We start from the raw sequence: 12,180 nt of genomic DNA, 5'->3' as shown, positions 1-12,180 counted from the left end.
TCCATACTTGTACAGCACCTGGCATGGTCTGATCTCATTCATAACTATCTTGTAGATTTGCTGATTAAAAACTAATTCAAGACCTAAAAAAACCCATTGGTTCATGGTGTGTTAGTATGAATGCAGCTCCACTACATAGCAAATTTACTATGCTTATTCCAGAGGAGGATATTGTGGTTTGTCTTGAATACTTTCCTACTTGTATTTCCATTGCTATAGCTTTGTATAGCTGTAAATTTTCAGCGATGCCTTCATCCTGGTGTTTAGTCTGGATTTGAATGCTGTTTTGATGTCAGTGACGGAAGTTTAGGGATTATAGGAATGTTAAACACCAGGAGTTTTTCCTGAATGCAGCATCATAGGGGAGAATGTTTTAACACCTGGGCCAAGGCAGTTTCTTGTGTTTGTGTGTATAATATAGACTGCAGGTTATGATATAATTTAAAAGATCCAAATCCATAACTGTCTGTTTGAGCAGAAGATGCCAGAAATACCTCATGGTTATGAATCTACATTGTGAGAGTAGCATGACCCTTTTCTATGTGATAGAGTACTCTGCCAGGAGCTGCATAGGATTGCTTAAGTTGATCCCAGGCCAAGAGAAATCTACTGGGGGCATATGTATGTCCTTCATAAGTCTGTGTGCAAAGCTAAAAGCAGGAGCTTGGGACCATGTCCATGACAGCAGCGCGTTGCTTATTGATCAGCAACAATAGGATCCCATGAATGTAACACTCCTCATGCTTATTATGAAAGACTTAAGCAGTCAGCTTTTTTAGTGTTTGTTAAAATTTGTGAGCTGTTATGGATTGTAGGTCATTGGAGGAAGCAGCTGATGAGGAAATGATAGTTATGAGTGATTTCCTATTGAAGTCCAGCTATATAAAGTTCCAGTTTTGTGGAAATGAACTTAGTCTTTGAAATACAAAAGAAATAATTTGAGCTTTGGAGTCTTCTGAAATAACTCTTAAGCATGAGTTTCAAAATATGTGGTGGATTAAGAGCAGTTAGAAGTCAAGTACGTGTTCTTTTTGAGATACTTAAAACACAAAATGCCTGATTTATGAAGTTTTCCCTTCACCAGGGAAAGCAAAACACCAGGTCAGCAAAGCAGGTGTACTGTGCTCAAGTGATATGGCTTGTATTTCAGTATGTGCAGTGACTTGGCAGTACCTATAGATAAAACAGCATTGCTGGACTTAAGCTGGGCAAAAAGGTCTAAGGGAGTTGTTCTTGAATCTGAGGCATGTATCCTCACCCTGGCATTCAGCTGGGCTGACAGTTTGCTGTCCTTGTACCTGTCCCAGCTTCAAGACAGGCTGGTAACATGTCAGTGCTGAACCTGGGCTCTCCCTTTGAAAAACTGTAGTTTGATACATGTCCCCTCTTCCCTTGGGATGTGGAATGCCATGTGAATTGTTCTGTGTTCATGTTGCATATGCTGTGAGCCAATAACAAATGCATTTTTCTCTGTCTTGCCCAGGTGGTGGAAGTGTATGGTCTTCTGGCTCTGGGAATGTCTCTGTGGAACCAGCTAGTTGTCCCAGTTCTTTTCATGGTGTTTTGGCTTGTCTTATTTGCTCTCCAGATCTATTCCTATTTCAGCACACGGGACCAACCTGCCTCAAGAGAGAGGCTTCTCTTCCTCTTTTTGACAAGGTAATTAACTGATGTGCACATAGTTGGTTTTCTGTTTTGACTATCATTTGAAATGGATGTTTGTGCTCTTTTAGAAGCTAGATACCTGGATTAGCTTTATTGCGTTTTGATGGTCCACAAATATTTGTCCTTATTTCAGTGACAATGTATTAACCCCTTGCTAAGCTTGTCTTTCAGAAGCATGGATCCTATTCAGAACAAACAGCTTTAGTAGAACTGAGGGAGAGTACCCAAAGAAAGCAAAATATTCCTGTGATGAGGGAATAGCTTTAGTAAGAGCTTTGGTCTCAAAGTTGTTTTCTGTTTACAAATTGGTTTTAAGTTGGAGAAGTTTTAGTTAGAAATTCAGTCCTTTTGATTCCTTGTGTTGCTTTCTGAGCCCTGTATGTATGTTTCATCATTCTGGTGGGGGACACATTCCTGAGTTCTCTCAAGTAAGCAAAGTACCCACCCATAATATGACAAGCAGGATGCTTCCTAGTACTCAGTCCCACGTTCAGCTGTGGCTGTCAGGCTGCATTAGCTGGGTATGGTTCATAAGTATTCAGTAGTTCTCAAAAGACTTCTCTTCCATCAATTTGTGCTTTTCTGCCTTTCAGCTGACAAGTGTACAGAGGTTCAAAGATCCTGAGGCAAGAAGTTTCATGGCTCATCTTTAACTGTATAATGAAAAATCCATTTTGATTGTTAGAATCTGTAGTTGCATTCAGTGTCACTCAATTCATCTGTTGGGGAAAAAAGCATACAATAGAAAGCTGACTTAACAGTTGTTTTCTTTAAAATCAAGAGTAGCATAGGTCTGTTCTTTCCAGACTGGAAAGCTCTTGTTGGCTGTTTAAAAACTGTACTGTACCTTTCATTGTCCTCGTTTCAAAATCTTTCCATGAGTACATAACTGCTGTGATTTTTTTGAGAAGTCTTGAATAGTTCAGCTTGCTGGGACAACATATAAACTGGTGCATCGCATAATACTGAAAGCTCCCCAGGCATCTCTTCTCTGAAGTCCCTCTGGAACCCTTGTGTAGTAGATCATCTGGAGATAAATTTGAGAAGGGTTTTATAATTACTCTGACAAAGAAGATTGGGCATCAGGCAGAAAATCTGGCATCCTTGATTTCCAATAATGTATTTTGAAATGAAACATAGTTCTTCAAATACTCTACAGAAAGAGCTGCTTTAAATACTATTTTCTCTCTACCTTGACCTGCTGGAACATTTAAAAATTCCTTTCACCCTGCTGAGCTTGGTAAAGAGGCAGAATTTGAAGGCTTACCAGAAGCACTGAAAATAGCACATGTAAACACATGAACATTTTCTGGTTTCATTTAATTGCTTTCAAGGGACATTTAAGGTTAAAGTAGTCATTAAGAGTCAAAGTAAATGTCTCTTGGACAAACTTTGTTTATTTTTTAAGCATATGCTTCCTCAAAACTCTTTTGTCTTGGTAGAGCTCTGGACTAGTTCAGTCTTCAGTCAGTAAATTAACTTGACATTTTTTGACCACAGTAATTTCTCTCAAGATTATTACACAGGTCAACAAGTGAAATTTTTTTTTTTTTTTAATTGAATGAGGTTGTCAGTGTATTACCTTGCACTGTATATGTGAGGATTTCCATGTGTGTAATCCGTGTCTGACAGCTGATTCTTTACTGAGTGTTGGGACATACACTGCACTGCACTCCTTGTTCTTGCAGTAATGTTTGAGAAGCCCAAGTTTGCTCTGGGGCTTAGTCTGCTCCAAATATTGGAATGCCAGGATCTGCAGAAGAGCAGCCCTAAGGTAGCAGAGCTGAAGTAATGCAGCTGTTCTCAGCATTGTCAAGTATATTCTGAGGTCTTGATCGTTGGGACTTCATTGCTGTACCAAAAGAGGAAGAAGCCTGCTGAGGGAGAATATTCTTCACTGTCTTAGTTTGCTGCTTCTGGCTCAGTCATTTGAAAGACAGGTGTTGACTACATGAACCTGTTGTTAACACTGGCAGAACCCCCGATGGTATTTATCAGTGTGATGTTTGCACTGTTACGGAGCTGAGTGGTGAGTGCCTGAGTGCTTTAACTCTGTGTTTCTAGTAAGTAGTTGAAATTTCAGCAACTGATCCGGATGCATTGAGGCTATCAAATTGACTTTCTCTTGTGAAAACTGTACACAAGTAGGACAGTGCCACCGTGTGGCACAGCGCTGGGGAAGGACTGGAGGAATGCACAGCCCAGCTCCAGCTGATGGCAGCACTGGCTGGGGAGCCAGAGATGGAATTGGGTTTCAGAAAGAAGTATCAGAATACCTTCATCTTTTTATAGGAGGATTCTGTGGCTCTGTATAGCTTTTAATATTTTCATTAAAACAATCAAATTTTACTTTAAAACCAGCTTGCATGGTTAACAGGACAAGGGGAGAGTTTATCACATTGTTTTTAACTAATGGACCTTTTCTTCTTGTTTCTTTTCTGCTTTCTCCTCCCAGTATTGCTGAATGCTGTAGCACTCCATATTCACTGCTGGGATTGGTCTTCACAGTCTCCTTTGTTGCTTTGGGAGTTCTGACTCTCTGCAAGTTTTACTTGCAGGGTTACCGAGCATTCATGAATGATCCTGCTATGAACAGGTAAGTGCCTTGTGGTGCCTAGGGTCTAACAAGAAACAGACAAAAAGGGATTTATATGGAAACATATGAGTTGAATTGCAATTTTTTAACTTAGGAACTCTTGGGTATCCTTGACAGACTTCTGGTATACCAGTCTTTGTGTGCATTGGAAAGATTTGACATGAAAATACAGCTTGTCACAGACTTCTTGGGAGTTGGCTCATTTCTGTAACAAATTCAAGGCTGTTAGTTGGGATTTCTAATTGCATGGTTTGATTGTCTTAGAGCTTTCATTTACATGAGTCACTGGAAAAATTTTCACATGCTTGAATAGTATAAACACTTCACATTTCCATTTCCTCACTTACCCTGTGGTCATGTGAAACATTACTAATCTATGAGGCTTTGTATGGATTGGCTGTAAGTTACTATGGGAAATAGCCAAAATGCAGAAAAATGCCTTTTCTTCATGCTTGTCCCAACTTGTCTAGTACAAAATTGGGCTCTTAGATGGGACACTGTCTTTCTTGCTAATTTGAGCCCTTAACTATACAGAAAATTCAGACCACATACAAACTTTATGGGATTTTCTTTCTCATTCCAAGATGTGGAAGCAAAAATGCTGTAAGTTATAGCTGGCCAAGAGTAGAAAGCATCTTTTTTGGGGAAGCATGCAATGCTCATGGCCTGTACTTTAACAGTGTCAAATGCTGGTGCTAAATTGTGGTCCTTGGAGGTATATAATTTGGTCTGAGATTCCAAAAAATAGACAGCTGTATTTGGTATGGGTACAGAGAGAATACACTGAAAAATGGCTAAATTGCTGATTTGCCTTAACTGAACACCAAGTTGAGTATTAGGTCAGGGATGTTCCCCAGGGACAAAGGAGGGGCAGGAGAGTGATGATCGAGAAATACAACAATTGGAGAGTGTCCTCATGGTGATCTAAGAATGAGACTGATGGGTGTGTAGGTGTAGACACAGTGGGGCTACTTTGGGCTTGCATATGCAGCACTACAGCTGGTGGGTTCTTCTTCTAAGGCACAACCTGTGTCCTTAAAATGCTTTGTGCTGGGGAGCACCTTATCACTAGGTGGTGTCTGCTGGGCTGGATGTAGCCCAGATGCTACCAGTCAGGAGCAGGGCTCTGAAATTTGCTGGTTCCTTATCCCAAACACTTGAGCATTTCTGAAAACATTCCTCTCTGGTTAAAGCCCTAGCAGGGACATCAATAAAAAGCTAAAACCAGTGACATTTGAAGGGTTGTGGCAGAAACACACAGCTTTTTTCTTGGTATTTCTAGATGTATTTTTGAACCAATGTTGACACACAGAATGATGTGATTGTTTTTTTGACTGTGTTGATCTGCAGGGGAATGACTGAAGGAGTCACACTGCTGATCCTGGCTGTGCAGACAGGTTTGATTGAGCTTCAAGTTGTACATCGGGCATTCCTTCTCAGTATTATTCTTTTCATTGTGGTGGCATCCATACTTCAGTCCATGCTGGAAATTGCTGACCCCATTGTCTTAGCATTGGGAGCCTCAAGGGACAAGTAAGAGACTGGTTTCTTAAACTGAAAGTTACTTGGTTCTTTTTTAGGAGGTGATAAAATAGTAACTGATTGTGTATTTTGGATTTTTAGTAGCTTGTAAAGTTACCCTTTCTTTTCTGTATGCAGATTTCTTTTCTGGTGTAAATTCTTTGGCTTTTCCCTCCCTGTCCTCTTCCCTCAAGGGCACACAGTAGTACTTTTCACTGTGACTTTGGTCACCTGCTCTTGCTCACAAGTGCATCCATCCAGCCTGTGGTGGGCTGTGCTGTTCTGCAGCTGCTGGCTGTGTGCACTGAGTATTACACTGCTCTGTGATTACTCTCCTTAGCAGGAGTGTCAGGGTACTCTGGTGCCAGTTAAGCAAGTCCGGGACACCAGTGCCTGTGCCCTCCCCACCCACACTCCATTGTGTGGATTTCTATAATGGTTCTGCTTAACTTCCTCTGCAATTGGATAAATCTCTTAATGCAGTGGTCTCAGGCAGCTATTGCAAATGGGAAGTTGCTAGGAGTGACCTGGCATTAGGTATTATAAAACCTATTTTTTGTGAGACTATGATCCCCAATGGTAGGATTTATGGGTAGAAAATAAGAAGTGGAAGGCTTGCATTAATGTAGCAGATATTTGAATTATGTGAGATTCTTGTTAATTTGGGTTTTGAAGAGCTGTACTGGAATCTGGTGTTCTTCTATTAATATGTTTTTATCTTTGTTAATGGCTTCTGTCTTTTCCCATTCTATAACCTGTAAGCTAAGGAATAAGAAGTTTATTTATGTGTAGAGATTTGTTTAGCTTAGAGGCTACTTGGAGCCAGTGTGTTCTCCCTGCAGCAGTGTTAACTTCAAATATAACAATAAAGGAAAGGGAGTAGAGCCAGAATATGAGCATCTTCCCAGCTTAAACAAGTAGTTTGTGGTGACAGCAGGTTTTAACTCTCTTCAGCCAAATCTCCCAGCCAGTTCTAAATAACTAAGATCAGGATAAATTCCATTTCAGCTCTCCCTTTCTCCCTCACCACCATACACAGAATTGCAGAACTCACAGTTGTGTACTGGTGTTTCTTCAGACTGTATTAAATTAGCCAGTTTCTGCTGCTGTCCTGGTCTATCAGTAATTTAACTTTTTTCTGTACCTCATTTTCAGACCTATATGAAGTTAAAATACAACCTGAGGAACATAACTGAATTAGTATAGTAAACACTGGAGATATTCTGAAAACCTTTACAAATGGGTGGTTGTAAAAAGATTGATGGTGTGCTTAGGCTGGGGAGGAGATTAGAAAGAAGCAAATTATAGGAGCAGAGTAAGGACTGGCAGAGATGAATGTTGAAGTCCTGCTACATTTCTTATTTTGTGATCCCTGAATTGGAGAAAACACTTATAAATGCAGCAGGATAAAAACTGGCGATGGAAGGAGATAACTTTGTCCCATGCATATTAGCAAGGAGACAGAAGTGTTGTGATAAGAGGGACAGCTCTATTTATATGGAAAAGTGAACAGTTACACATATATTTAATTTTGCTTTATTTTAATGGGCTTTCACTTAAAACAGTATTTTGAGTGCTTCATTTGTCAAATCAGTGACTTAACCCATTATGACAATTACTGAAGGTTAATTTTTTGTTTATAATCTTTGTACTGAAAAAAGCAAAGGTCAGAGAAGAGGGAAGTGTTTTTAAACTGTAGGTATTTTAGGTGTGCATGCTGTGAATGAGACTGCCCAAGTAAAATTGAAACTCCTTTTGACAAGTTAAAGCCATGAGCAAACATCTAACATGCCTACATCCAGCAGTCAGCCTATTCTTATTATGACACTCAAATCTGATTAAAAAAAATAAAACCAGTGTGTTATTTGCAGGAGTCTGTGGAAGCACTTCCGAGCAGTCAGCCTCTGTTTGTTCTTACTGGTGTTCCCTGCATACATGGCCTACATGATTTGTCAGTTTTTCCATATGGATTTCTGGCTGTTGATCATTATCTCCAGCAGTATTCTAACTTCTCTCCAGGTAAGAATGTTAGCCCTGCAGTAACTCTGAAGCCTTGCATTAACTGTCATCCTGCTACTCTAGGGGGGTAAAAATACATTATGAGAAAAGAAGAGGGATGACAGAAAGCCAGAAGTACAAAATACAATATAAAATCTCCTTTTTTTTTTTTTTTTTTTTTTTTTTTTTTTTTTAAATCCTGTTTATTCAGCTAAGGAGCTCATAGGGGTTGTCTGAGAATATAGATGAGTAGAAGTCTATTTCAAATTATAAAGCTTGGAAGGCTTTTGAGGGGATTTTCTAGTATGCTCATTTATGTATTGTTACTTAACTATGGCTCTTTTAAAGCAGATTTCCTGTATTTAGTGTGCTTTGAACATAGATGTTTTGTACTGAGTATTTGTTATAACTTTTTAATTATCTGAATTTATAAAATCACCCCTCATGATGCTCAGCACTTAGGTTTAATCAACTTGGGTATATCCTGGACTCAGGAAAGTACAGGAGAGTAACTCCTTGGGAACAAGTTTAAAAGCGAACAAGTTAAAAGCTTTGCATGAAATATTTTCTGGTATTTGTCTTGAAACTCAGCAACAGTTTTACTAATTCAGGGCTTGCCTGCCCTCTGCCTGATTTGAGAGCATTGCAGGTACAGAGGTCCATGCATAATGCTGAATGAATTAAGCTGCAGTTTAGAACTGAATGCTGAGCTAATGGTCTTAAACTGTGTTACAGGTGCTCGGAACACTCTTCATTTATGTTTTGTTTATGGTGGAGGAGTTCAGAAAAGAGCCAGTAGAAAATATGGATGATGTGATTTATTATGTAAACGGCACATACCGGCTGCTGGAATTCCTCGTCGCGCTCTGTGTGGTGGCTTATGGTGTCTCAGAAACAATCTTTGGTGAATGGACTGTGATGGGTTCTGTGATCATCTTCATTCACTCCTATTACAATGTGTGGTTGCGGGCCCAGCTGGGCTGGAAAAGTTTCCTTCTTCGCAGAGATGCTGTGAATAAAATCAAATCGCTGCCCATCGCCACAAAAGAGCAGCTGGAGCAACACAACGATATCTGTGCCATCTGCTACCAGGTAAGGATAGAACTGTCAAAAGATCAGCTTGAGCTTAAATATGTATAGATTTGTCAAGTTCAGTCTGCAACTAATAAACCAAGTTACTTTCATGAGTAATATGGTGCTCAACAGGTGCTTTACCCATTTTTTTGCTTTCTGTAAACTGATTTGGAGTGCTGTAACTGAGAGTTTTTGTTAATGAAAAGGTGGTTTGAATGTGTTCAAACATTCATTTTTTAAAAAATTTTTTTTGGGGTGCCCTGTCAAGGGTATTTTTTTTTTTTTGTCCCCTCTGCAGCTAGAAGACCTATTAGATATATGGGATGAGGAGAGGAATGGGATTGCAAATCATACAATCTTTCTTTTTTTGTGTCTTTCAGGATATGAAAACTGCTGTAATCACACCATGTAGCCATTTTTTTCATGCGGGTTGTCTTAAGAAGTGGCTGTATGTGCAAGAAACCTGCCCTCTGTGCCACTGCCAACTTAAGAGCCCTTCACAGCTACCAGGACTGGGACCAGAGCCAGTACAACAGCCAAATCATAGTGCAGAGCAAAATGCCAGACCTGGAGATGCAGCCGAGCCCCCTGGTGTTGAACATGACAATGGGCCAAAAATGAGAGACAGCCCAAGCAAGAGCAATGGACAGGTTGTTGATGGACAGGTCAATCTGGAGGCCTCTGTTGCAGTGGAGGGGTCTCAAAGCATGGACAGTGACACAAGCCCATGTGAGGCCAGCCAGGGAGCAGTTTGTGCTGCAGAACTAATTGCAGCCCCAGGGGGATGCCCCACGCAAGACCCAAGAGTTTGTGTCCAGCTGTAAGGTGACAAAGGATGACACGGGAGCAAACACATTTCAGAGATCCAAGTTTGACTCAGAGGAAAACATATCCTTCCACAGCTGTGAAAGAAGTTTAGCTATAAATGCTGGTCAAAATGTAATCTCCCATGCTGATTTTTGTGGGCTGCTTGGTAGTGGTAACTCCAGTGAGATGTAGTAGAAATGACTCCAGAAGTTGTCTGAACTGTGGGCATAGGAAAGATGTCTGGAAACAAATTGTGGTGAAACAAGTGTTTTTAAGACATAAGTGAAGGATAAGACAAACAAGAGGTCTGAGAAGCTGTAGACAGGTGGACAGAACTCTAGCTTTTGTTTTGGCCAGGAAGAGGGTATTGCATACAGCCATGTCTCAGGGTACCTGAGAGGCATTAGATGCAGTGAGTTGCTAGTCTCTGGCTGAGGTGCAGCTTTGGTTGCTGTTAAAATTTTTTATGGCACGTAAGCAAAAATCAAAGATAAAACAGCAGTGATTGTACTAGAAGATGGAAGCACTCCTAATACGTCATGTGTATGCTTTGGGTGTTCTTGGTGGGAAAATCTCATTTGAATTAATGTAATCTATAGTGACTCTTGACTTTTATGATGGAGTCTTCAATATTTTGATGTATATGAAACTTTTGCTAATAATGGGCACAGTCTAGGCTGCATGAAGTAAACTAAAGCTCTTATGAACACTTTGACCTCTGCTACCTTGTGCAGGAGGAAAGTGGGATGAGTTTTAGGGCACAGATAGAGGCCTTTCAGTACTGTGCTGTGTAATGTTTAATTCTTGCAGCTGAATTAAAACAGTATTAAACTCCGGCGATATTTGCACTTTGGGAATGAGTACATTATTGTGTATGATCAGACTCCGCAAATGCCACTTTTAAAGCTGTTAATAGGTTTGCACCTTTTTTCTTTGACAAGGACATGTCCATACTTAAATTTTTACATGCATCATGGCTTCGAGTAGAACTAGGGACTTGGGTGGGGAAATAGGTGGGAGTAGGGGGCAATTTTTTATGTGAATTTTGATATGAAGAGAAATTAGTCACTTATTTATACGATAGGCTTGACTCAAGTGTTTTTCAAAGTCGGTATTCCTAATGTGAAATGTGATACTATTTTATTTTTAGTAGTAAATTTGGATGTAGACTGACAGACATAGCTGAATGTCTTAATAAATTACATTTGAAGATTTTTACACCTGCTTATGTGATTCTTGTACTCAAATCCCATTAATTTAAGTATGTGTTGAGAGGATCTTCTGGAATAGTAGATCTCTATTCCCCTTGGAGATCAGTGGAACTTCTGATGCATGCTTTCCTCTCCCATTTCCATTTCTGTGCCCTGGTGGTACCTGCTGGACACCTCTGGTCCTTGCCACCAGATTTTGGTTACAGACAGAACAATAGCAGAGCACTGAGGAATGTTTGCTCCTGGAGGCCATGCAGGCTGACTACTGATACTGACCCCCAAGCAAAACCCAAACATTTTTCTTTCTCTCTTGACAGGATGGGAATATCAGACCATCCTTTCATTCTGTATCTCAGTTTTGTTTTCTTTCATGATGGCCAACAAGTTTACCACAGTAGTCATTGGAGTGATCATTGCAAATCTTTTATTAACAGCTTGATGTGTTGAGGTGGGGGGGGGGAAAAGCGAGTTATTTTTGTTGAATTCTTTTCTTACTCCCATTAATCAGTAGTCCGTGTCCTGCTCTTGCATGTCTGCACTTCTGTGGAATTGAATGTTTTTTAAAAAGTAGTTTTGTATGTGTCCAAGCTTTTAACTTACCTAATTCGGACTTCTTCCATTCTAGAAACACTTAGAAGCCTATGGATGTAAGAAGCAGGGAATTTCTGAGAAACACTCTTACGGGGTGCTCTTTGGTATTCTGAAACAAAGACTCAGTTCACAGAATATGTTCTTGAAGGTTACTCTGTTAAACCCTGCTTGCTGTTCCTGGGTGCTGAAAGATGACCCCAGAATTTCCTCACTCTGGTAATGGGAAGTGTGTCCTTAGTGTAAGTTCACCTCACTTCATGGTAGGGAGTGAGTAGTATCCCCAGTGTCAGGGAAGAGATCAGAAGAGGGTTGGTCTTGAGAAATGAAGGCTGTGGAGGGCTTGAGACTGGTGTACAGATCCATGGGGGTGAATGCAAGGAAGGAAGAAGGGGAACTTGTTTCTCATCTCCAGTATTCACATGAGGCCAGAAGGGAATCATGGGGTCATCATCTCCAGTTCATTGCTATCCCACACAATATGTCACATCATCAGTTTCATAAATATAGGAAGTGCTGTTGAAAATGTAACAAAAAATGTTTGGTCTGCTTGTGCTGAGAAGCTGTTTTTTAGTCTGACTGGTATCTTGGCAATGAACCTTTTAATTTCTACGCTAAATTATTCATAGCTAATTGGTAATGCAAAAGCTAGAGGAGAGGGCTATGAATTTACAGCAACACTGGTAAGAGGTAAGTGCCTGGAGACTGCATGTTAAGAAT

The 12,180-nt window shown here is 40.2% G+C and overlaps 1 protein-coding gene across 1 annotated transcript in view; it reads left to right on the top strand.

Moving 5' to 3' along the window:
- The window catches only part of RNF145 (ring finger protein 145), a 32,588-nt gene extending 21,712 nt beyond the window's left edge, over positions 1–10,876 (top strand). Inside the window, exons 5-10 of the mRNA XM_071759071.1 lie at positions 1,484–1,659; positions 4,121–4,261; positions 5,612–5,794; positions 7,654–7,801; positions 8,516–8,872; positions 9,235–10,876. Of these exons, the coding sequence (XP_071615172.1) occupies positions 1,484–1,659; positions 4,121–4,261; positions 5,612–5,794; positions 7,654–7,801; positions 8,516–8,872; positions 9,235–9,678 (1,449 nt within the window). The 3' untranslated portion in view covers positions 9,679–10,876. The remainder of the gene's footprint in view (positions 1–1,483; positions 1,660–4,120; positions 4,262–5,611; positions 5,795–7,653; positions 7,802–8,515; positions 8,873–9,234) is intronic.
- Positions 10,877–12,180: the final 1,304 nt, after the last annotated feature.

The sequence above is a fragment of the Heliangelus exortis genome, chromosome 15 (genome assembly GCF_036169615.1).
Source record: "Heliangelus exortis chromosome 15, bHelExo1.hap1, whole genome shotgun sequence".
Taxonomy (NCBI): Eukaryota; Metazoa; Chordata; class Aves; order Apodiformes; family Trochilidae; genus Heliangelus; species Heliangelus exortis.
The sequence above is the reverse complement of the archived record's forward strand: the minus strand, read 5'-3'. Positions and strand labels throughout refer to the sequence as shown.